The sequence below is a fragment of the Melospiza melodia genome, chromosome 4 (assembly GCF_035770615.1).
Source record: "Melospiza melodia melodia isolate bMelMel2 chromosome 4, bMelMel2.pri, whole genome shotgun sequence".
Classification (NCBI taxonomy): domain Eukaryota; kingdom Metazoa; phylum Chordata; class Aves; order Passeriformes; family Passerellidae; genus Melospiza; species Melospiza melodia.
In genome coordinates this window covers 63,248,843-63,273,706 of record NC_086197.1, presented here as the reverse complement: position 1 = coordinate 63,273,706, position 24,864 = coordinate 63,248,843, and the positions used below count along the sequence as shown (strand labels likewise).

General features: G+C 32.9%; 1 protein-coding gene across 2 annotated transcripts in view; it reads left to right on the top strand.

Annotated features, from left to right (window-relative positions):
• LRRIQ1 (leucine rich repeats and IQ motif containing 1) overlaps nt 1–22,687 on the top strand; it is a 104,544-nt gene extending 81,857 nt beyond the window's left edge. For both annotated transcript variants that reach the window (XM_063154944.1, XM_063154943.1), the window contains 4 exons: nt 2,372–2,495; nt 4,036–4,096; nt 8,892–9,012; nt 20,719–22,687. In XM_063154944.1, coding sequence (XP_063011014.1) covers nt 2,372–2,495; nt 4,036–4,096; nt 8,892–9,012; nt 20,719–20,858 — 446 coding nt within the window. In that variant the 3' untranslated portion in view covers nt 20,859–22,687. The remainder of the gene's footprint in view (nt 1–2,371; nt 2,496–4,035; nt 4,097–8,891; nt 9,013–20,718) is intronic.
• The last annotated feature ends 2,177 nt before the right edge of the window (nt 22,688–24,864 follow it).

Here is a 24,864-nt window from a genome sequence, read left to right as displayed (position 1 = left end):
AAACATAATTAAATCAAAAAATGAAACTGCAACTAAGGAAAATTATTAAAAATAATTTTGGAAAGTAGGTTACCAAGTTGGAAGTATTTATATTTTTGTAAGCTTTATTATAGCTTATTGTATGTTCACCTTCTTTCAACCATTGCTGACACACAGACTCAGACATGAACTTGTAATATGGGTTTATCCCCTACATTGATTTCCCTTTTAATAGGGAAAAAGATAAAAACAATTTAGTGAATGCATAAATAATACAAATCATTTTAATTGCAAGACATATTTATCCTTAGAAAGATAGGAACACTGGGCTAACTTTCTGTAAATACAGATAAGAAAAAAATTAAATATATTTTCTTTGGATATTATTCCTCATTGGAGAGCAAATGTAGAAGGTTTAATCTCCAAATGAAGTGCTTTTAGGAGGTCACTCACAATGTGTCTTGTTTATATAAATCAGCATCTGTCTTCGAATGAAGAGCTATAAGGATACCAGTGGACTTGGAACCTATAAATTTTCAAAATGGAAAGGTTAGATGACTGTACTCCTGAACCAGAAAGGCAGCATCGTAAATTTAGAAATTATAAATAGTTCCCACTTTAATAAAGGAAGCTGATGAACAGTGTAATTATCAGTGTTTTAATATTTGGCACTGAATAAATAATTCACTGCTTGACTTTTTTAGTCAGCCCTCACACGCTCATTTCCATAGATACAGTGACTCTCCATCCAAGATTTTCATTTTCTGTCTTTCTAAGGTGGTAAATGGGAGTTCTTTACATTAACTAAGGATAAATTCTTCTGCCTAAGTTCTAGTCTGTAAGTGACTAGCAAGACATATGTAACTTTATATTCTGGACCAGGACCTTGCCTTGAATACATTCAGCCTAAGGAATGGATTTGGTTTGAATAGAGACTCCCTATACTAAGACAAATAAACAAAAATCATTTGTATTTCAGACTATGAAATAAGCAGCTTTGATACTTTAACTTGAAAGCAATGAGCTGATGGCAAAGCTAGGTAAAATGCCAATGAGACAAAACCTGCATATTTTGCAGTTTATGCAAAGTAAATGATACACTTTAAATTTTAATTTAAATTTTAAAAATACTACATGTAATGTACCAAATCGCTTGAAAGGTGAATTGTTGAATATCCTAGAACTTCAGTTTATAATGTCAAAACATGAGTGAAAACTTGGCACTTCTGATATGGCCATCCCCACCCCTGCCATCCCTTTGGAGTTACTGGAAGTTAAATCATCCATAGTCAGCAAATGGACCTGATGTTAAGTCGTCTTTGCTGGTTCAAGAGTTCCTGCTAAAAACCTTCTAGTAGCTGCCATATTGACCTATCAGTGAGCAAAGAATCTTTGAAAGAAAAAAAAGGAATAATTAGCAAAAGGATGATAACTCAGTGTTATCTGAAATGACATCAAAGAGAAGAAAACTAAATATTTGTACCAACTAGAAAAGGAAAAAGTTTTCAAATGTCTCGTAAAAGCCCTGAGTTGAAGGTGCTAAAAAGATTTAACCTAGAAAGTTTATGTATGAGGATAGAAAATTAAAAATTATTCTAATCCATGAATGTTGTCATGCAACAATGATGGCTCCTCTGTGCTCTGTTCTAATTCTGGTAGCCTCTTCCTGATGCTCCTTGCCATGTCTGTTATTCAGCAGAATGATCCAAAAACTGAAGGATCTCCAGAACTGGACATTTTGGGGTTTTTTCCCCATAATGTCACTGTTTTATTCTCTATCTTTAGATGCCATTTGTGATCCAAAGTAGGTAGTAATTTCTGAAAAATGATATCATAGTTGCAATTGCTTTGGAATCCAAATCAGAAATTGCCATTAAAATGTCTTAAACGTTGTAATAGACCACATCAGTAAAAGACAGATAAGAGTAGTAAGATTGCCATGTGTCGACTCTTGCATATAATGGTGATTTGTTTTTTTAACCTTACAGATTGCTAAGTAGAATTGTTAGTATAAATTATTACATATTTTAATTATGGATATACCACAATAAGCAACAATCATGGCAGCTGTGACAAGCAATATATGTATAATATGTACTTCTATATTAATTTCATAACAAAGGATAGCTTCATTTCCCAATAAAATAAATTTATTCAGAAGGCTGATATTACATCCCAAAAGAGAAAACAAACCATAAAATTAAAACTAATATAAAAGTATTTCTTAAATATATCTGAAGAGAATTTAAATAGTTGGACTCTGTATGAAAATGAAGTAATTGCCTTTTTTCTTTTCCAAGAAGTCATAGGTTCCAAGTTTATCTAGGAAATCTTAAAGAAAATATATTTTAAAATAATGGTGAAAGACGAGAGTATGTCTCTTCCTCCCCAGGTAAAAAAATTTCTCAGCTGGATGCTACTTTAGATGAGAAATTACAGAGAAAAGACTTCACATACCAATGGCTTCATGAACAGCTTTTGGATTATGAAGCACCCAGTTCCAGAAATACAAAGTGGTGAGGTCATCGCCTTTAAATTAGATTTTTTATTTATTTTAAATTTGTCTTGTAAAGTGAAACCTAAGTAAATGGTTCTAAAACAAACATGGCTTTGCAGCGAGCAGACAGTACACCATATTTCCGGGTCCCAAATATGGCACCCTTTAGAACTGGCTTAGTAGTCATTGTATAGATACTTCTTCCACATTGAAATTGAAATTATAAAATGTTTAGAATCTTATCATAAGTAACTACTTAGATTTACTTTAGCAATGCAGTGTGTTTTAGAGTGAAAATAGTGTAGAAAAAAGTGCTTATTCATCATATATTTTATAATGCTATTGACATATATTATGGTTTTATGTAATTAAATCAACTGTAACATTAGCTACATTGTTAGATTTGATTAAGGAAGTAAAAAAATACCTTTTTTTTTAGGTAAAGAGTGTGTATTTATGTTTTGTCTTCAAAACATAAACCCAGCATTTACATCTTTATACTACACTGTACTAAAATGTTGTAAACATGTTCCTTCTGTGTTCAGTTTTGGTTGTTAAACAGGTAAAATGTCAATACAATTAAGGAAAAGGTTCATATTGCCTAAACTAACATGAAGACGTAGTAAGTGTATTTTGGTCATTAATTCAATATAGGGCATTAGTTATCTTAATGAAGTCATTAGTAGACACAATGCCAAGCATCTCTAAGAAAACCAAACAAAGTGTCTGTAGGCAAGCAATGGGTTTAGTATATTAATTTTATCATTATTTTCATTAAAAATATATTTGCAATTAAATGGGCTGCAAATTGTTCTGTCTTGTGAAGAAAAATATGCCACATATCCTGCTTGTATCAGTGATTGTAGAAACTATATAAAAAACATGTTCCTTAGGAAATATTTGCAGAAATATTTCTCTTTTAGTCGTGATCCATAATAGAGGAATACTCAAAGTGTTTGTTTAAAATAATTTCCATGACTTTTAAATTGAATGAAAACACTGGAATACAACAGGTAATAATGTTTGAAAGTAAGACACAGAAATTTATAAAACAATTTTCTTAAATATTATTGTGCTACCTCTGCAGGTGTATGCTATGCTCTAGTATTTGTACTGACTTTTTTAAGGATCATGATATCATCTTTTAATTTGCCAAAAGTCCAACTGATGTCCCTTCAAACTTCATTGGTAGACAATTTAGAACAGCTTATATTCTTTTTCAGCTGAAAACAATTTTATTCCTACAAAAAGGAATATAAAAACTGACTTTTCTGCAATTTCTTTCAACGCATACAAAAAGTCATGCTGGTTAGAATAGTTTGACTGAATGTTCTATCATTTGAATAAACAATTGTTAATTATTTTTAAAATCAAGTACAAAAAATTAATAGTAATTGCTCTGATACTTTATCAGTTAATATTAATTTCCCTGGTATATCTTAATAACGAAATATTTGAAATATTAAGCAAGATTGTTTCCTGAAAAGGATCTGTGCAGGTATTTTAGTGAGCCCAGTACAGTGGGAGTTACTGAAATTTCTATTCTACATTTTTCCCAGCTGTCGTTTTTTGCCTGAGTTAGATCCTGCGATATGCGACAACAGACAAGTACAACTTGTGGTAAGAATTTGTTTCTTTGTGGGATTTTGCAGAATTCAGGTATTTTCAATCCTTACCTGGTGTAAAAACAGGATACTTTTTTGGTTAATATAATTCAGTAGTGTTATCTCTGTTTGGCAATCGAGTCATCCCCTGATGGAGATCAGAATAAAATATTTTAGCAAAAAACCCCATGTAGGTGCTTTGGGTTCTAGCATCATGATCTGACACTGAGTTTGTTTTTAAGACATCAAATGCTACTGTGTGTTTTTTAAAGCTTCTAAATCTGCATTTTCAAAAAAAAGTTGAAAAAAATTAAATATGGTTCAGTACCAACTACATTATTTACTGAAAATGTGTATGCTTGTAAATTAAACAACTTTAAATATTCTCAAATGCTGTATATAACATACCTAAATCATTCTAATATGCTTTCAATTTCATTTATTGAAATACAGTAAGTTGGAATTGTATATTAATATGTTGACATTATTGAAAACATTCAATGAAGTCAGACTTACTCCTACAATTTCTTTTTTTATATTTCTTAACCTCTTAAAATGCCTCCTTCTCTTTTCATGATTCACTCTTTTTGCAGCATTTAAAAAAATTGGATTTTCTGAAACAGGTAGTCATGTAAGTTGGCGGGAGGGGAAAGATGAGCAATTTAACAATTTGAAGATTTACAAAGTTGAAAGACTGTGTTAGAGATACCCAAAAGTTCCTTTAATAGCAAGCAGTTGTGATGCCTCCAGGCCAATGCATACTCACTCTATTTCTATATATATAGACTTTACATTTTCATGCCATATTAGCAATATTCTTATTGATAAGATTTTGTACAGTGCAAAAAATGGGGCAACATTTTAGAAGCTAGGTGGAATTAGTATTTCATACTCATATACATGATGTAAAATATTGCATAAAAAGGATTTCACAGTTAGATTATGTCATATGCCTCATTTTGTTTTCTGATCAATCTTGCCCCTATCTAGCCTCTTCCTTCTTTAGCTTCACAACCTATGCAATTTGCATGTTTTGGAAATGATTCCATAAACTCCCATAAAATTCACCTTTGAAAAGAATTATTTTAAGCCTTACATGTTACTATTACTGTTTTCTTTAAGACAGATTTTGTCAAGTATTTTTCTCTGGCAAATGTGTCCAATTCTTCAGTTCTTCTAAAATTTAAAGGGCTGAAATTGTGAACAAACTGACTGTTGTGGAGTTTTATTGGTGGAGTCTAAAGCAGTAATTTGAGCAAATCATAATTTAATAATGTTATCTAAATTACATATGATGTAATTATTGGTTGTCATAAGTGCACATAGGTAGATTGTGTGTTATTTACACTAAGCAGTTCTCTCCACAAAACACTGCTGCAATCCCACAGTAGTATTATGTGGTGTGCCCACATAACTGGCAAAGTTATGGAATTGTCACAGCCTGTGCCACATAATAACATAACTGTTCCACATGAATGAAATACAGAGAAAAATGCAATAGAGGGTTCAAGAAATAGAAAATAGAATAAAACATATCTCTAATGCAGAAAGCAGTACTATACAGGCAGTGAAATAATGGTGTGGTTTGTACACACAGATGGCTGGAGAATTTTGGTTTTAAAATTTATATGAGTTCTCTTAAAGGTTGAAATGTGAACATGCTCCTACTGTTTTGGCACAGTAGCTTACTTTAAAAGTATGAAAACATGATAAAAATCAAGTTAAAAGCTGCAATCATTATTTAAAAAGAAAATTCTTGTAAACTGAAAAAAATTGGAAAATATGTATTAAAAGCAAAGAGAGAGGTAGGAAGCTTTAGGAGAGGAAAGCATTCCTGGGCATTTCCAGTAGTTTATTCCTATGCCATATGATTGAAACAATGAAGTTTTCTGATGTGCTAGACAATCCCTGCTTGTTATGTGTTCCATAAGCCTGCATTCTGAAAGTTTCATATAGTTTTCTAAATGATATTTGTGGACATTCCAGTAAATTGAGACTTTCTTTTTCATGGATACAAAATTGCATTTCAGTGGTTACATATAAACAATGAAGTCTTCTCACTGGGGATTATTGCTTTGTAGTAACCTGCTGTAAATCTAAGGCCTTATTATGTTAATCTTAGTAATTTTGATGATTTTTCTCATTAGTAATACCATTGAAGTGCTTAGGAAGGCATGTTTACAGTTAAAATTATTTTAAATGAATATGATTTTGTGGAATAGCCTGTAGGATAGACTTCCTGATTCTTCCTGTGTGAAGTTTAAGTTACCTACAGGGTTAACCCCTTCACTATTGATCAGTATCTTCAATCATTTATATGTAACTTGAATTCAAAAGCACCTTTTATCTCTGAAGGTGACAGAACATCTTGATAATTTTACCTAGAAATAGACAAATATACAGATTCAAAGTGTTCAAGGCAAAGATTCCTCCTGATCGATATTGATTTTCAATTAATTAATGAGAAAGGTTTGTGGTAGTAAAAAAATGGCAGCAGGTCTGAAGAGTTAACTATGGTGATCACTACAGATGGAAGTCTAATACTACAGTCTGAAAAAAACAGTGCCAGTATCTTAAATTTCTTCCAAAATCTGGTTCTAAATCATAAGCAAAAAAGGGAAGATTTTATTAGCTTCAGAGGACTTTCAATCAGCTTCTTTAAAAGGCCAAATTCAGGTTTCTCCAGTGAGTAATACAACCTTAACTATTAGTCTGACTGTAATTGGGTGAAAACACATTTATTTTAAATAAAATAATGAATACTTTACATCAGAGATAAGATAGACATAGTAAAATCTAGCATAAAATCCTGAATATCATTGTCTACAAGATGATGAAGCCTTAGTTTCTGTGATGGTAGGGATTGGAAATAAAACAGTGGAAATGTTACAGGTATAAAATTTGTGCCTTCAGGGCCACAAATCTTTGGGACTTGGAACATTAAAAAGACTTTTGTAGTGTGTTCAAACAGGTTAGATAGAAATAAGGATGACCATTTCCATTGGTTTGAATCTCTTTGAGCATCACAATCATTGCATTATTTCTACTAATGAAAGACTAAAAGTTTTCAGTTTAAAGATTTTGAACATAGGAAGCTCTCACAAGCTTAAAGCAACTGCAAATATTAAGGTCAATAAAATAGAAACAATTGGCAGGATAAAACATTTTTTTTTCAAAGTTGCTTGTCACTGCTCTGGAAGAGAAAATAAAATATTGATGTTAACAGCAATAATAAAGACTAGCTGTGCAAAGCAAAACTTTAAATTCTTTGTCATTAAACATATAAAAGGTAAGCATCAGAAAGCAAGGGATAAACTTTCTGTGCAGACACAAAGGGAATGCAATCACTAAGGAAGAGTGTAAAATCTTGGTATCTTTAGAGGTTTTGGTTTGAAAGTGCTTGGATTTTTTAATGAATTTTACATTAAACAGTGACTGAGTAAAGACAAGGAAATGAAACAGGTCTCCATTTCATCTGAGTTCTCTAAGTTAGACTCGACTACAAAGCCTGTCTGCATTGGTGCAGTGCTGCTTTTGGTACAGTGAGGTAGTTTGAACAGGAAGTCTGGAAATCGTCTCCTCCAGAATGGCCTGCAACTTCACAGTAACAGCACTTTGCTGAGGAAAAAGGGAGCTGAGGGCTTTATGCCCCTGAGGAAGGAGCTGAGACCCAGTCTCTCGATACCTGGTTGAGCAGTCTTGCTACTACAATGTTAGGCAAAAGTTTAATGGCATTACCACTAGCAGTCTCTTCCTTTCCTGTAGTTTGTTTGGTAGTTTGTTTTTAAAAAAGAAATACCCAGTTAGACGCGTGGTTCTGAAAGACATCTAGCTCTACAGCCCAGAGAGAGGAAAGACTGAATCTGCTCTTCTGGACTTCACTTCTGAGCGTCCAAAGTCTAGAGGAGTAAATCCTTATGTTCAGTACTTCCAGCCGGCTGACTCGGGTTTGCTGGGAATTTTGTAGACTGCTCATCAGCAGTGTCTGATCTTTCCCCATCATTGTTACTGGCCCTCAGTATCTTTTTATTTTAGAGGCTGCTTTTGTTGCTGAACAGCTTTTTGTTTCATTCTTCAGAAAATGTGAAGTTGTTTCTGCAAAAATAACAATCTGCAATTTGCAGTGGGAGCTATCTTCCCGGTCGGTTTTTAAACTTTGCCCTACATGTTCCCAAAACAGCAATGCTAAAATGAAACACGATTTTCATTTTTCTTTTGTCATATTTGTGTGCAGGTAACATGCCTCATGTCAAAACATACCACCACTGGATGTCAGAAGTTTATAATTAATATAATTCTCTTGCCTAAAGTATAATTAAAATGCTGTCTGATGGTTATGGTTAATTAGCAAAAACCTTAAAAGATTAAATTACTCACTGGGCCCATGACTGATTGAAGTGATACGTGTCCTGGATAAAGCATAAATATTGCAGGAAATAATCCAATATGACATCTCTGGCATTCAACTATAACTTAAATTATAGACTGGTCAGTAAATGATCTTAAGCTGTTTAAGGTTTCATCAGCCCTCTGCGAGATTGATTTTCTTCAAAATTACTGTACTAAAATGTTTTCTTTTGTTGTTGCATTGACTCAGATCACAAACCACAATTTTAAGATCGGCTCTTATTTACAAAAATGCTTTGACATAGTGCATTTGTTCAGCCTAGGCAACAAAAAAGGATTGTGGTATCATTTTGAAGAAGGTTGTTTGACAGACCCTGTTTGTTTATTTGGAGTAATGTGAGCTACATTCAGAAAATGTTATATTTTGTTTCATGATTGTGTACATTCTCTCCCACTGCTTCCAGGCAAGCTCTGTAAGCAGAGAAGACATGGATTTAGACCTTGTTTCCATGGCCAGTGGAAGTGCTTTGACTGAGAACAGAGAAAAAAATAAGCTGCCACACAGACACTCAGCAAGATCCTCAAGTAAGTTATGGTTCTTTTCAATATCAGTATTAAAGATCACTTTAAAATGCTAAGTAGAACTGAGCATGCTTGGAATCCTTAATAACACATGCTGCTTATCTTTCTGTTGCTTTTTTGCCTAAAGCCTTTTCATGCATTTACTGCAGTTCAGTTTAAAAACTGTGGTGTCAATAGACTTTCCTCTTGTGATTTTAATGGGAAGTCCCCTGTGATGTGTCGTAGGTCTTCTCATGGCTGAGTCTTGAGAAGATTTTCTTTTCATTAAAGTATGAAAAAGATTTGGTTTTAATCTTCCTCTTATTTTATTTCCAAAAGAGCTTTGAAAAATGCATGTTTTATTACCTGAGCACCAGAACACATATCACAAATCAAGGCAGAGATTTCTGTTATGTTGATTACCGGTCATGCAGTAGTTTATGATCCCACTGAACTCACTACACCTCAGTATTAGAGGAGCCTTTTAAAGCTTATATTTTTACCATTCTAATACCATAGAAGGTAACAAAAGACTCTATATGTAGAAAAAAAAATTCTCGAATGTCATAAAATTATAGAATTTTGTTTCCTGTCTTATTTTGTATAACATAACTGAAGAAATTTCAATATATTTCTGATAATATGAAATACTCTATTTTTCTATTTGTGTCCAATGTTTTTTCAAATAAATAAAAACCTAAACCCCTCAAAAGCACATTACGGAAAATTTAAGCTGTATTAAAGAACTTTCACTACATTATCAAAACTCCTAAAACTTTTTAAGTAGTGAAGTTTCTTGAAATGTTGTCAAAATAGTAATCAGGTATTTAATATAATTTATATATATAAATTGCTGGATTTACTTTGTGATTATGTTTTCATATATGCTGCATTTCCACTTTGAATTAAAAAATTAAAATTCAAGAAAAATATATAAAAAAATACTTGAAATCTCTATTTTTCTGACATACTTTGTAAAGACTTTGGAATGAAGATTTATTTACATTACTTCACCATAAGCAAAAAATATAGTGACTCAATATGTTTGTGCTTATTGATTTGTTTTACATTCCTAAAATTAGATTACATAAAATTCATCATCATAGTCTAAGTTAATTGTACCAATGGAAAAAAAACCATAATTCTATCTTTGTGCCTGCCATCTTAGAAAAGAACAAATTGTGTCCTTAGTGTTCTTGTTTCTCTCCATTGGCTAGTGATGAAGCCACACCATTTAAATTAGATGAGATTCCTAACTGCTAAGATCCTGAATTTAGGTGAGATAACTCTAAACTACTGATGTCAATGACAAGATTATCATTGTATTCATGTATCCAGAATAGAATGTGTCTGTATCTTGAGTAATTGAGTCAAATAGTATACACTGCATTCATATTAGTGTATAACTGTTGTTTAGGCTGTAACCTATATTGTAACTCCGTCCAAAAGTAAATTAATATGAACTCTTGCCTGTGTGAATCTTGGAGAATGGTTTTTTCTTAGGAAAATAAAAAAGTGCCATTGCATTATACCTTCAAGAAGGAGAGATTAGGAAGGGAGCAGGAAAGAACAACCGACTGACAGAGTCATAAATGTGAGGGAGGAGAGACAGAGAGTTTATAATGTCTGCTAATCTAGGTATGCTTTCAAAAAATACATACTGTGCCCTACCTACGTATGCATTCTTATTTCAATAATCCAGGAACGAAGGAAAAAAAAAGCCCAGGTGTTATGTCTCTTTAAATATGTTTCTGCATATGTGTCTTTATAAATATTAGCACCACGGATTTAAGAAATTAAACAGTGATGATACATTCAATTGTATCACTTCTGATATATAAAATCACATATTAGTCACCATTTTACATTTCGTATGCAGTATAGAAACATGCTTATTACATTGTTTCTCTTTGCCAGAGTCTGTTGCTTTTCAATTATCAGAATAAATCATTAGCCCCATGATATCTTTAATCTGAAAACGTTATAAATTTGCCTTTGCTAAGAATATATTTGTTATAGAATGATTTCTTATTCTATAATGTCTCTTGGTTTTGCCTTCTGAATAGTAAATGAAGTTGCCTAGGAACTGTTTCAGTGATTTAGTAGGTGTGTTCCCTTTGAGTTAACCTGAAGTTGTATTAGATTGTTATAAAGATGCTGTGTCCTTAGAGGTCCTGTCATTTCAATAAATTCCTAAATCAAGTTCTTGTACCATTTTTTCAGAAGATCTCAACCTCAATGATTTGACAAGCTTTATTAATAAAATATTATTGAGTTCACTTTCCAACACCCATAGTTGTGGCTGTTCCTCAGAATTCAGTTATTGTTAGGAATCAAGAGCTGTTATTTGGGAGTATCATACACATTCCTTATATATAACTTGTAATTTAGAAATTGTATCAATAAATTGTTGAGATCTTACAGACTGAAAAGTAAAGTCTAGAAATACAAAATAATGGATTCTTAAATACTAAAAAATCCTGCTCAAATTCATGTGATAGGGAAATAAAACACCTTATATATATATATATAGGGAAATGTATGAATTATCGTGTCTTTGTTAAGACAAAACATACTACACTTCAAAATTATAATCTTTTAATTTACTGGGGATTTTAGAAAGGCTGAGTCAAGATTTTAAGAAATATTTTGTGAACTTCCCAACTTTTATGCTCTTTCTATAGATTTATTTTTCCAATGGCACATTCTTTGAATTCTGAATTAAATTACTTTAAGTTTTTTAAAAGCCAAATGTCCTATTTTTTCTGAAAAATTTGGATGGGATAGATTAATCCTAAACTAATTTAATTCTGTTCCTTGACAAAGCTAAATTAATTAAGTAATAAAGGAATGCTTTTAACATAGAATATCTCAGTTTAAGGAAAGCATTTGCTTACTTAAAAGTATTTGATTTGCTTCCCTGTTACATGTTCAAAGGGAAAAGTAACTGTTCATTAAATTGACCAAATGTTTAAAAAAAATGTATAACCTAAAGAAAGAGTAGCCATTGTTCAGCAGGAGTAAATATTATCTGTCTAATTTAGGACTTTGCTTCTGTTAATAGCCAGTATGTTATGATCTAAGAACATACTTAAATTATGTTCCAGAAGGAATATAATATTCCTTCACAGTTATTGCTTTATGCTCCCTAGTAACTATTTTTTCTTTTCTATTTCTTGAGGTTATTTTTTGGGGTGGGGCTGGTTTGGGGGCAGGGGGTCTGAGCATTCTTTGCAATTTTTGTTAACTCCATAAACATTGGTGTGAATTTCTGGTTGTATTTTTTGTCTTAATTCTTTCCTGAACACTAGTACTTTAGTCAGCATGAAGTTGCAAGATAGGCATAGAAATATTTTGCAAGATTTAGAGGATAAGCATTTTCTGTACTATCTAGAGAGTATGAGTTTTTTGCATATCCTAATATCTAATTTGTGAGTAGGCTATGACAATCAACTACCTTCTATCATCCTAATCTGTTTATGACCAACCAGTGTTGGACATATAGATGAGTCTCCTACATATTTTACATTGTCTGTCATCATAATTTTGTGGGTTTTTTTCCTCTGCAAATTTAAACTTCATTTGCCTTATATTTGCCTTGGAAACTGCAATCTCCTGACCAAAATTTGAAAGTGAAATGTAATGGGAGTTGTGCCTCTAACTTTTATTTGAAATACTGCCCAGAATTCTTAATTCTTCTCTTCCCTGAATTTGAGCTTTTCAGGAAGCCTCTGATATCAGTAAAACTGCTTTCCAGGAAAACAAATTAAATAAATTAAAACCTGAACCTTGTAATTCCTTTATTACCCTTAATTCAAAAAATGGACCCATGTATATTTGCACTAAAAAACATTTATCAGTTCTAGTTCTCCAGTAAATTCACACTTTATATTCTGCTACTCAGTGAAAATAAATTAATGTCCTTTAATTATACCTTTCTTACAGTGAAGTCTTCCAACTCAGAAAAAAACACAGTAGCTTTTATTGCACTTCCTTCTTAAATCTTGCTCAATCCTTTTTGCTCTTGACAGAGCCCACACCTTGATTTTTTTTGCCTCCCTTTCTTTCATGAGATTGGTAGAAACCCTTAAACTTTGTTATAAGCAGTGTATAATACAGCTTCACGTTGGAAAATTCCTGCTTTCCTGTTCCTTTCTTCCCAGCATCACTATTGTCTATATATTCTAGTTCAAGGACTGCTGTCTTTCATTTAGGATTTGAAAACTCTGTGTAATAAGCATCTCATTTTTAAGCACTCTATGAATTTGCTCATGTTTTACCAAGGGGTTTCTTGTGCATATTTCTTTCATACATATGTATTTTTCTCTGTATTGGTTGACTATCAAACAACATATACCTAATCTTTTTGAACAGCCTACAAAATGACATCTTAAAAGATGCTGCTTAATTGACTTTGAGGTTGCATATTAAAAAATTACCTAAATGCGGATTTTAAAGGCATGTAGAACTTGCTTTCATTGAATTTAAGAGGCTAGGGAGAAAAAATAATACAAGAGCTCATGTAATTTCATCATCTGTGCTTCCAATTACGAAAATAATTCAAGAACAGATACACAGAGGCCTATTGTAAATTTTAAGTCCTTAATTTTACCAGCCTCATACTCTTCTAGTAGGGTTTGGGGGTCCTTCAGTGTGGATGTTTTTTAAAAGAAACTAGCTTAAAAAAAATTCTGTTCGAGATATTGGCTTATAGTTCACTTAGATATCCATTTAGAACCATGGAACCATTAGATCAACAATAAGTATTTCTGTCCTATGATTTGAGTAAATAATAACAGTTTTATGCTTCCTTTGCTGTGGGGTGTTTTTAAGTAGATTCAAAAATATTCTCAGGTCAGTTCACTGAAAGGCCCAGTAGTTAATGTTTGGCTACTTCACGAGATTGTTGCACTGGATGGTAAAGATGTGTCTACAAGATCTTCTTTTCCAAGGCACTCTTACTTTCCTTGCTCCTTCCTTCTAATTTGTCTCTTTTTCATTGCTGTTTTTTCCACAACTGTGCTCTATAATCCTTTCTTTTACTATGAATGGTTCTTCTTTCTCTCCTCCAATTTATTGCAGCCCAAGCTTTCTCTCCCATCCACTCTTCTTTCCCACATATGCCATCAAGTCTTCTGTTTGTTTCTACAGATCCCGGTCTGATTACTTTTTTCCCCTCTCACTCTCTGTTTTGTTTTGAATCCAAACTATGCCTGACATTATTCCTCAGATTCATCTTCTTCTAGTTTAGACTTCCTCCAAATATGGCCTGGATTAGTGTACTGTTTAGGCAAATCTTAAATCCAGTCTCTTAATGTAGTTATTCTTTGTGTTCTTCCTCATTATTACTTGTATTTTTACTTCTTTTAATTATGTTAATTATGAGAGTTAGGAACCATCTAACGCCCCATAATCCATCTTCTTTATTCCTACAGTTTCCGTTTGCCAATTTACAGTTTTCTTCTTCTCCATGTTTTTCTCCCTGCTCTGTGTCAGTCTCTTCGTCAAGTCATTCTAGTCTCTTGTGCCAGCTGTGCCAGGGCATTATTTACCAAGTTAGCTTTAACTCTCTCACCTTGATTCTGAATCAGTCTCATTTCTCTCTCAGATTTTCGTTGCAGCCCTTTGCCTCTTCCCTCAGTCTTCTTCCTGCAGGAGTTTTGATTCTTACCCTCTCCGTGGTTCCTGTAGCTATTCTCCATCTGCCACAGACAGCATGAAACGACCAGGCTCTTAAGTTCCCTGACTTAGCACCATTATGTTTAAGAACAGCCTTGCTTAGGTCCATGCAATATCATGGAAAAGCATGTTTCCATACTGACTGGTATTTTAGTGAAAATAGACCAAAAGATCAAGAATTCCTTCTCTGATCGTGGAAAAACTTCAATTCATATATACTTGATCCAAATTTGGACATATCCTAAAAGGAAGGCACTGTTATTTGGTAGATTTCAGATGTCTGCAAAGGGCAGCCTAAATATATTACGTATTCTCTTAGAAGCGACCAACCTTTTGGAAAATTTTGGACAGACACTCAGTTTCATCCTAAATGGTCAAAAGTGGGGAAATAGATAAGGAGCTGAAACACAAAATAAATATTGAGCTTTAATAAACAGCGGTGCTGAAAGTCATTCTTGTAATTAGAGAAGAGTTGTATTTTATGGGAATGTATTTGAAGCACTATGTTTATTATGTTTATTTTAATTGTGTAGAGTGGTAATTAATAAATGTTTATTCTTGTACATTGTTATCTCTTTCAACTCTATATGACTGAGTCACATTTTGGAGTTCAGATTATTCAAGTATGTAATTGTCAGCATGATCTAGTTAGAAGAGCATCAATCTTTGATAAGCAAAGAAATTTAAGTTCATTGTTTCTATAAAATTTTAGAACCAGTCTCTAGTCCTACCAGCATGAAGTCATGAAGATTTACAAACAAAATTTACCATTTACTTAAAGAAACAAAATCATGAGTATGGTCCTTTTTAAAATCTCCATACAAAAAGGAGATATATCTTTACATATCATGCGGTATTTCATATAAATGGATCCCCAGATTTGTCAATGCTATTTCAATTTTATCTTTAAATTAGAAAATATAATGTCAAATTGCAGCGCAATAACTATGCAAGCAATAAAACTAAAAAAAAAAAAAAATCCAACTTTAAGATAGCCATAAGTAACACTATTATAAAGTTAAACCTTTCTGATATTTTATCATTTACCTTTTTCACAGACCTGCTGAACCTACCTTCTTTCCAGAGCTTAAATTGATGTAAATGCTTTGCTGCTATGGATTCGTTCTGGTCACTTCCATTAAAATGTTGAGGTTTTTTTTCTCCATGCCTTCTTATGCTGTATTTGCTTTTAAGTAATACAATATGGTAAGGACTTTGGAATAAATTATATCTCCAGACATACAATGTTAGGTGGATCGATAAATGTCCTATGACGTTTACTATGCATCATAAAATTTTTATCATAACCCTTTTAACAAAGCTTTTCTTCTTGGACACCAAGAATTTCATTCAAAGCATTTTACATATTGCATTACTTATCAAAACAGTGGATATGTAAACCTTGACATTTGTTAAAAGACCCAGGCTTTAACAAAAAAAAGACCAGAACAAATTGATAGCAGAAAACAGATTAAACAACCAAAAAGTTACTGCCTGGAAATAGAAGCATGTGACATTATCCCAAGACAAGCTTTCAGCACATACTCAGAGTAGGTTTTTGCTATATGCAGGCATCTAAATGTCTCTCAGACTTTACTGGAGCTTCATATATTAAGTTGTTACAAGTAAATGAATGTACAGTAATTAAGTGTTATAGCCTGTCTTCCAAAGCCTGCTTTAGTGTAGCAGAAATTAAATTGTTTTTCTTGGCTAAGATTTGTTCCCGCATCAGTTGGTATTAGAATAACCATTATACTTATACAAATTATACTTAATATACTTCTATTCAAGTTCTATTTAATTCTAGTACAAGTAATAATAATAATAATAATAATAATAATAATAATAATAATAATACTATCAGTACTGTGTATAGTAAACCAAATGTAATTGTTCGAATTTACATGTAGTAAACATGTTAATTTATATTTAATATATACACCTAATTCTATTTAGTAAAGATACTAAATATAGTATCTTGAGATGCTGTGAATCTTTCTGTTGTTGCCTTTGGGCAAGGCCCACTACAAATACACTTAAAGAACATAACATGAACTAAAAGTATTGTGATTATGCTTACAGTTATTAATAAATCATAAATATACAAATCAATGTGTGTATTTATGCATATTAATGAAATATATACCTCTTTATAGCAAAATATTACTATGCCATATATGTCACCTTTATTTTGCCAATTAAGAAATTATGATAGCAGTAATGTGATGCATTCACATGCTAGTGTTCTCTTAATTAACTCACAAGCACAACCATTCATTTGCAAGATACATTGCAGTTTGGGGGAAAATGGAGACATTGCAAATCCAAGCATGCTGTAAAACTGTTCACATTATTAGTAATGCTGTAAGAGAAATAAGGTCCTTCAATAAAACTCCCAATCAATAAATACAAGAGAAAAAATATAATAAGGATTCATTTTGAAATGTTTTTGAGGGTTTTGAGAAAGTTAGGTTTGTTTTCTGGTTTGTGTCTTTTTTTTAACAAGACTGTTATTGAGGACTATTTCTAGATTCAGTCTGTCAATTCAAAGTGCCACTGTCATCCCTTACCAGACTTTTTTGTCTTCTCTCAGTCTCTTGATCTTGACAAAATTCTAGCCATTTCCTAATGGAGGTGTCTTTATTGAATATTTCTGAAGAAAAAAAAAATTGCCTGTTTGTAAATCAGAATCAGAAAATCTTTTGTAAACACAGGTATTGACAACAAAGTTACTGAGGTATTTTTTAGTTTATATGCAATTTTTTTTTTTTACTTCTTGCAAAATTCCATCTAGATGCACATTTTACACTTAAGTGCAAAGCTACTCTTACTTGAGCACATGTGAAATACTCCTACCTAGATTTTCACTGAAATAGCAAAAGCCATGAAGTAAGTGTAGTAATTTGTGGGCATATGTATGATCAATCAGTTAAATCCCATATTTGCAACATATTCTATTCATTATTGGATTATCAGTATTGATCATTATTGGATTAGATATTAGGAAAAGTGTTTTCACCAAAGAGGTGGTCAAGCATTAGAACAGGCTTACCAGAGAAGTGGTGGATTCACCATCCCTGAAAATGTTCAAAAAACATGTGGATGTGATGCTTAGAGACATGGTTTAGTGGTGGACTTGGCAGTGCTGGGTTAATGGTTGGGCTCCATGATCATAGAGGTCCTTTCCAACCTTCATGAATCTATGATCCTATTCTTATTTTTCATTAATGTTTCTGTTTGGTCTTGCATTAAACTCTAGGAGAAAGAACTGCAACAAAACCCTTTCTCATATTTGACTAAAACCTTTATTATACTTTTGCTTTAGGACACAATTTTTCAATCATAAATAATATTTAACCACTAGCAGTTACAATAACCACGAGTGTAACATCTGAGAAATAGCTGTGCTCTGAACAGGAGTAAGCAAACTGCATTATGCTGGTGTGATCTATCTGTCCTTGTCAGCTCTTCTTCAGGGAATGGTCTTTTGGTACTGTACTCCATACCAGCTCTGTCTTTCATCACTCCACCACTGATAACTGGAACAGCAGCATTGATAATATTACTCATCTCGTAGTAGATATTTAGTAGATATCAAAAGTGATTTATCAGAAGTGCAAACATGATTATGGTCATTTCAAAGATGGGACAAGCAAAGGGAATGATTTACAGTGATTTACATTACAGTGATATTTCATTCCAACTTAGTTGATCTTTCTCTACAATGGCTTTATTTTCTTTGGCTGAATAGTGCTGAGAACTGTGTAAAGGGAGGAAAGAAAGAATACAGAGTTAGTCTGTGCTTCAACAGCTCACAACTGTATAATAAAGTTTAAAGCAGATGCTAGGAAGTCTAACAAGAGCAGATTTAAAAAAAAAGAGACCCATGACTATCAGACTTTGAGACAGCCTCTGATGTATTAAACCTGCATACAGCAGGTCTTTGGGATTTTTTAATGGAGCAATAATACATATTTCATACTCATGTAAGGACAATATATTCCTTCCAATGCATTGTATATAATTACAAGTGGAGAGGCAAAAACTTTACATGTACAGATTACTGAAATCCATCATGAAAATACGATTTAGCAGTGCCCATATGTTCATAAACAAGTGAGGTTGTTGATCCAGAAATAATCCAGATCAGGCAATTAGGATTAGGTTGACTCTCTTCCTATATTGACTCTATCACTACTAGACTAGTTTTCAAATTCATTTTTGATAGGCTCTTTACAGCATCTGTTTTTATTCTCTTTTAAAAAGAATGTAATAAAATGTATTTTTTGTCAAAATATACCAAAAAAATTGTATGTCCTCTCTACCTATATTGTGGATACCATGTTGAAGATGAGTGCATAGAAAAAGCATAAATTAGCCCCAGTTTTATTTTCCACTTTAAATGTGCAATAGCAATTTCCTTTTCAGTTTTATTTTAACAAAAAACTTCCAGTCTTAATTATTTTTGTTGTTTAACAATGTTTTCAATTTCATAAAATATTTCTTGAAGTTAAAGACATGGAATTTAAAAAATATTATTACCATGTTAGATTTATTTTGAAGTTTCATTAATTAACCACTTCATTTACTAATTTGAGGGTTTCAGTCTTCAGTGAATATGCTATGGTTCCCAGGCAAAACAATTAATGGAAGGGTTACTGTTTGATTAAATATTTTCTTTGCTCTTTAACAAAAGCCTTTCTGTACTAGCCCTTCTGCTACTATTTGAGATGTTAAATAAAATAGTCCAAAGGGAAGGAAACTGGGAATGTTGTAAAGGCAAAATATCAGAATTTTAAATCTTTAGGAGATACATCTAGAGTAAATTATATATTTTAAGAAAAAAAATAATTGGCTACATCTGCAGAGCCATAAGAAGATGAATGGAGATAATGTTAAAAATACTTGAAAGCTCTTGGTTGCCAAAAGAGAGAACTGTTTATTAAGATACATTTACAATAATTTAAGAATTCATAAGAAAGGGAACTGTAGGCTGGGAAAACCTCCTGACATTTAGATCTAGAAGCCAACAGGAAATCATCTATGGGAAAACAAAGGAACTTTTACTCTTTGAAATTTATAGCTATGTTTTATAGATTGGTACATAAAATGATGTTCTACTTTTTTGTCCCTATGTATTGTGAGAAATTTAATTTTTCTATTGAGCAGTCCTAAAAACTTAAAATATCAAAAATACTGAAACTATGTAGGTAATAATATTTTCCTTTGGTAAGTCGCAAAAGTTGTTCATAAAATATACATTTGATAAGCTAGCATGATATATATATATATATATATATACACACACTCACAGGCATGAACTGCTGTATTGTGAACATTATATCATTCTCTTGTGAAGTTTGGGTTGTCTTCCACAGACGTTTTCCTTCTTACACATGCCAAAGAAAGATATTATCAGGTGTAAAATGTTCAATTATTTTAAATAAATATTATACCTTTTGTCATGCCTACTGGTTATTTTATTTAAATAATTGTCTGAAGAGTTTTTTAGAAACTATTGTCTAAATTACTCAAGCATCTGTATGAATGACAATGAAAGTGATTGTTTCACATATTCCTATGTGTTCCTAAATTTTTCTGTGGCATCATCCAGCATTTAAATATTCCTGAGCTTTGAACAAAAGAAAACTTTTTTTTTTTATTTGATCTAACATGACCACAAAAACTTGTTAATTAGCTTTATCTTCTGAACTAGTTCTTCATACACTTGAAGGATGAGTTTCTATGTCAAAAGCATTGAGTATCTCTGTAAGTGTTTAAGTTCAAAATGGACAGATAATGACACTTCTAAAAATATTATAATTTTGATTAGTAATTTTACTGTCTTTTTAGATCAGTTAATTTTTTTAAAGTACTGCCTTATTAAACTACTTGTGTTACTTTTAAATGGTGAGTGATACATAACTATAAAAATTGTGTGCTTTCTAATTAGACCTAGAAATATTATTGTCTTGAAAAGAACGTGGTACAGTGAAATCTAGGGTGTTTTGGTTGGTTGTTTTTTAATTTCATGTCTGTTTTGTTGTTTAGAAAAGAATATTTCTACTCCAGAAAAATCATGTTTGGGTCCATCTCATGCAGAACGGATATCATTTCGAGACCATCCAGTGCAGCTAAGTGGAGGATGGGGAGCAGGCAAAAAAAGGCAAAAGCTTAAAAATATTAGCTGAATATTGGTAATAACTAGTTGATTTAATCAAACACAGTCAGCATATGGAGATCTGTTTCTTTTTAAGCCTTTGAATATCAGTTGTTGGATTTTCATTTATTACCAATAAACCAGTTTCAATTAACTACTTTTGACTTATTTTATTATACATGGTTACGGTGGTTGGGGGTTTGTGGGATTGTCAAAATATTTTATACCTGTCAGTAAGTTATCATAGTTTGTGTTTTCAATTGCTTATATGTTCATGTGGTATAGAATGCAGAACTGATGAACTCTACAAGGTTTGTTGTACAGTGACTAAGTTTAGGCTTGCTTATAAGAACTGGATGAGAAGTCCAAGTGTAATAAAGGTTCATGTTCATGTGATATATGTCACATATTGAAACACTGGATTCTCATTTTCTCACAAAATAAAATGCATGCTTGCAAAGTGTGAGGTATAACAGGAGGCAATGCCATTCTTAGGGAAGCCTGTTCAGAAAATTTTACTGAACCAGTATACAAATGATGAGCATGCACTTTCCTTTTACTGGGAAGATGAGCAGTCCTTCATCTAGATCTTTCATCATAAGTTATTGTTATAATATGTTAAAGCAACCTGTTGTTGTTTTATACTTTCAAATACTTCTGTTTCGTAGAGGATTGATTAAAAATAAATGGTTCTCGTTTTATATTTGGATAATGTAAAATCAGATCTATATGTTACTGTTAACCCAACTTAATTTTTTCACATAGACAGGCTCCTTCAGACCCGTGTGTAAATGTTTTGTGATGCAAGGAAATCTAGAGAAAAAGAAATACTGTTTCTACTGTTCATGGGTATCTAACTCATTACTTCTAGTCAATGTTTTGTCCATCAGCATACAGGACAGAAAATGTTCCTTGATTTCAAAGCCTAACATTATTTTCATATTTTCCACTCTGAGGGTATAAGTTGTTAATTGGATCTTTTAAAAGGCTGACTTTGGTATTTCCTTTTCCGATTCTGTAAGCCACAACCCCCTGTAGATGGAGAAAGAGGTAGAGAGAGTAATGGGGCTTGAAACTTCAGTCAGTAAAGAACATAAATTCTTGCATTGTGGCTGGTTTTAAAATGTACTTAAATTAACATGGGATGTTATTTTGTAAAGTGTTTTCTATGCTAACATACTTTTCTAACTATGGATTAAAGACATTTATCTTCATTTTTGTGAATACTTGCCTTCATTTTCAGATAAAAAGATGGCTGATCTCATGGAAAACCTCCAGTAAATAATTTTGTTGTTTGAACCACTGTCCCGATTTTATTATCACTTTGCTTTTGAAAAGTCAGTGCACCCTATTTCAGAAAAGATTTCTTTGCCTTTCTGAGGAATTATGGCCAGGTTGCTTAACCTGACTATAGAAATCCTATGGTTGTCAACAGGATATAAAATGTCAGTAGATGTTTATCTCACCTGTTTAATTTTCCAAATGTATGTAGTGTTCAGCTTGATTTTAGGATCTGCAATATAATGACTTTTACATGTCACCAACAAATACTGGAGCTTTTGCGATTTTGCTTTTAACATCAAGGTTATAATTTTTTTAGGAAAAACTTTGTCATTTCAAAATGTCCGCCCCTACACCTGGCAGACTATGTAGCCACCATTACAGGTATTAACTGGAAATCAAAATACAAAATCAAGAGCTTCATAGCTTAACACTTCTTACAGATTGTCCCCTCTATTTGTCTAGAGTATCCATAATATATGCACATCACCAAAGCTGTAAATAAGGGATATTTCATATTTTATGCTTCTTTCTATATCTCTGTCATCTATATCTGTATCTACATCTATATCCAAAAAGGTGTCTGCTGTATAAAAATCATCATACCTAATCTGTTTGTTTTCATGGTGTTTCTGAATGAGAAATACCTCCCAGCCTAAATAAAATGTTTTGGCAACATTTTTTAAGGCCTTTTATTTTGCAAAGATAAATGGTAGCTTTTTAATATACAGTTTACTAAATTATAAATTGGAGTGACAATATTCACTGACAAGCCTTTTCATGACCTTACAATGTGTAATAAGGTGAGGTCTTACTGTATCCAATACATTTTTCTCAGAATTGTAGTGTTCAAAGTACGGTATGTTTGACCAAATACAGAAAAACGTGCAAGGTACAACTTCTGTTCAAGCTAGCAGAAAGACCTTTATTGCATTCAGGGATAAGGTGAAGCAACCAACACCACCATGCCTTGGTGTTCACCATCACATCTTGGAGTGTGTAAGGTCAGAGGTAGCACAGATGATACACGTGGTGGATATTTATGACGCGAATTTTTCAAGCCCTACTCTGCAAGCAGTTTTATGGGGGTTTTTGTGTCTTTGGGGGATTTTCTTTTAGTCCTTTCTTTTTTATTTCGGAGTTTTTTTCCTTTCTTTCCCCACTTTTCTTCATGTCCCCCCATACCTACCCCCTGATGCAGTAATTCCCATTTAGGACAAGAACAGATTCTTAAAAGTGTCTCTGTCAGTCTGTTCTGATGTTGAAGTGACAGTGAGTCAGTGACAGTCCAGCAAAATTTACGTTACAGAATCCTGAAACTGCATCCCTGGATGCGCTGCTGCCTTTGCAGTGCTTCAGGCTTCTTCCAAGCTCGCTAGCCTCATCTCCGCGACCCTTTTTTCTGCTCCCTGAAGATCCCTTAAGATCCTTGAAGATCCTAAAGATTCTCCTTTAAGGAGGAGGGACTTCGTATGAATGATCTCGTTTAAAAGATCTCCCTTGTATGTACGAAGCTTGAGACTCGGGAATGCAGGAAAGCATTCATTTGAAAGAGAGAAGAAACGACAAGGTACATTTTTGTGTTGAACCCTTGATGGGTGTTACTCGCAAAGCAAAGTGAAGAGCTTTCTGCGAGCTCTCCTGAACAGATCCCTGAACTGTCTTTTCCTGTGCAAATTCCCTGGAGATGTGCTCAGGAGTTCTTTAAACCCTCGGTTGTTTCAACCGGGGCATCAAGAAAAACACCTGCAGCAACAGGGGAAAAAAAAAATAATAAAAGAAAGGAAAAAAAAGCTCCCCAAAAGGCATAACCTGCATCTTAACGAGGTGCTAATGTCAGATCACCGCACCTGAATGACAATAGTCTGTGAGGAAATGTTTCTCGCTGAATAAAGGGCGGGTTTATCTACTTCAAACACAGTACCCTTGCTGACCCAAAAGATAATTGCTCAAAGGCAATTAAGGCATTTCGTGTTTTAACAGATATACAAATAGCCAAAGTATAGCACTGACATGGTTTTGGTGCAGGGTGAGTTAGTGTTACATTTTGACTAAGTAAATCGTTATCTTTAATTATTAATAATTCGCGCACATGCATTCATCAAAGGTGTGTCCACTGTACACAGTGTTTACGTTTTTAAAAACCTTGCCACAGGTGGCATCCAAATGTGGCCTCGGACACATGGCTTCAAAACTGTGTCTTGCTCTTCCATTACAATCGTTAAAAGCACTATGAGGAATATATTGGATTAATATCTCTTTGATTTTAATTTCGGATTCTCGTGATAACAGCAATATATGTTTATGAAGGGACAGTCTTTCCTTGATACATACTGAAATTCCTTCTATTAGCGTTCATGGAAGCCAGACTAATATCGTGGGATACTGTGCAATCTTAATATGCTTTTCTTTTGTCAGAAAAACACATATGAAAAGTAGCTATTACCACATGGCCCCAAAAAAGCAGGAATAGAACTCTTGATTGTATTATAAAATATTGAGTTGCCTGATGTTACATCTGAGTTCCAAGCAGTTTGTACTTAGCTGTATTAGCTGGAGAAAAAAAACAAAACAGCCAAACAAACCAATTCCCAGCAGCTGGGGGTTTTAATGTTCTGTTTATTTTTTCTACAGTCATAAGTGAAAAATTAACTAATTTTTATAGCAGTTGTGAAATAGTTGTGTTTGAATATTAAATCTGTGTCAGTCGCTGCAGGTTTTAGAGCCTGTGTGAGAAATATATATCTATAGGTTCA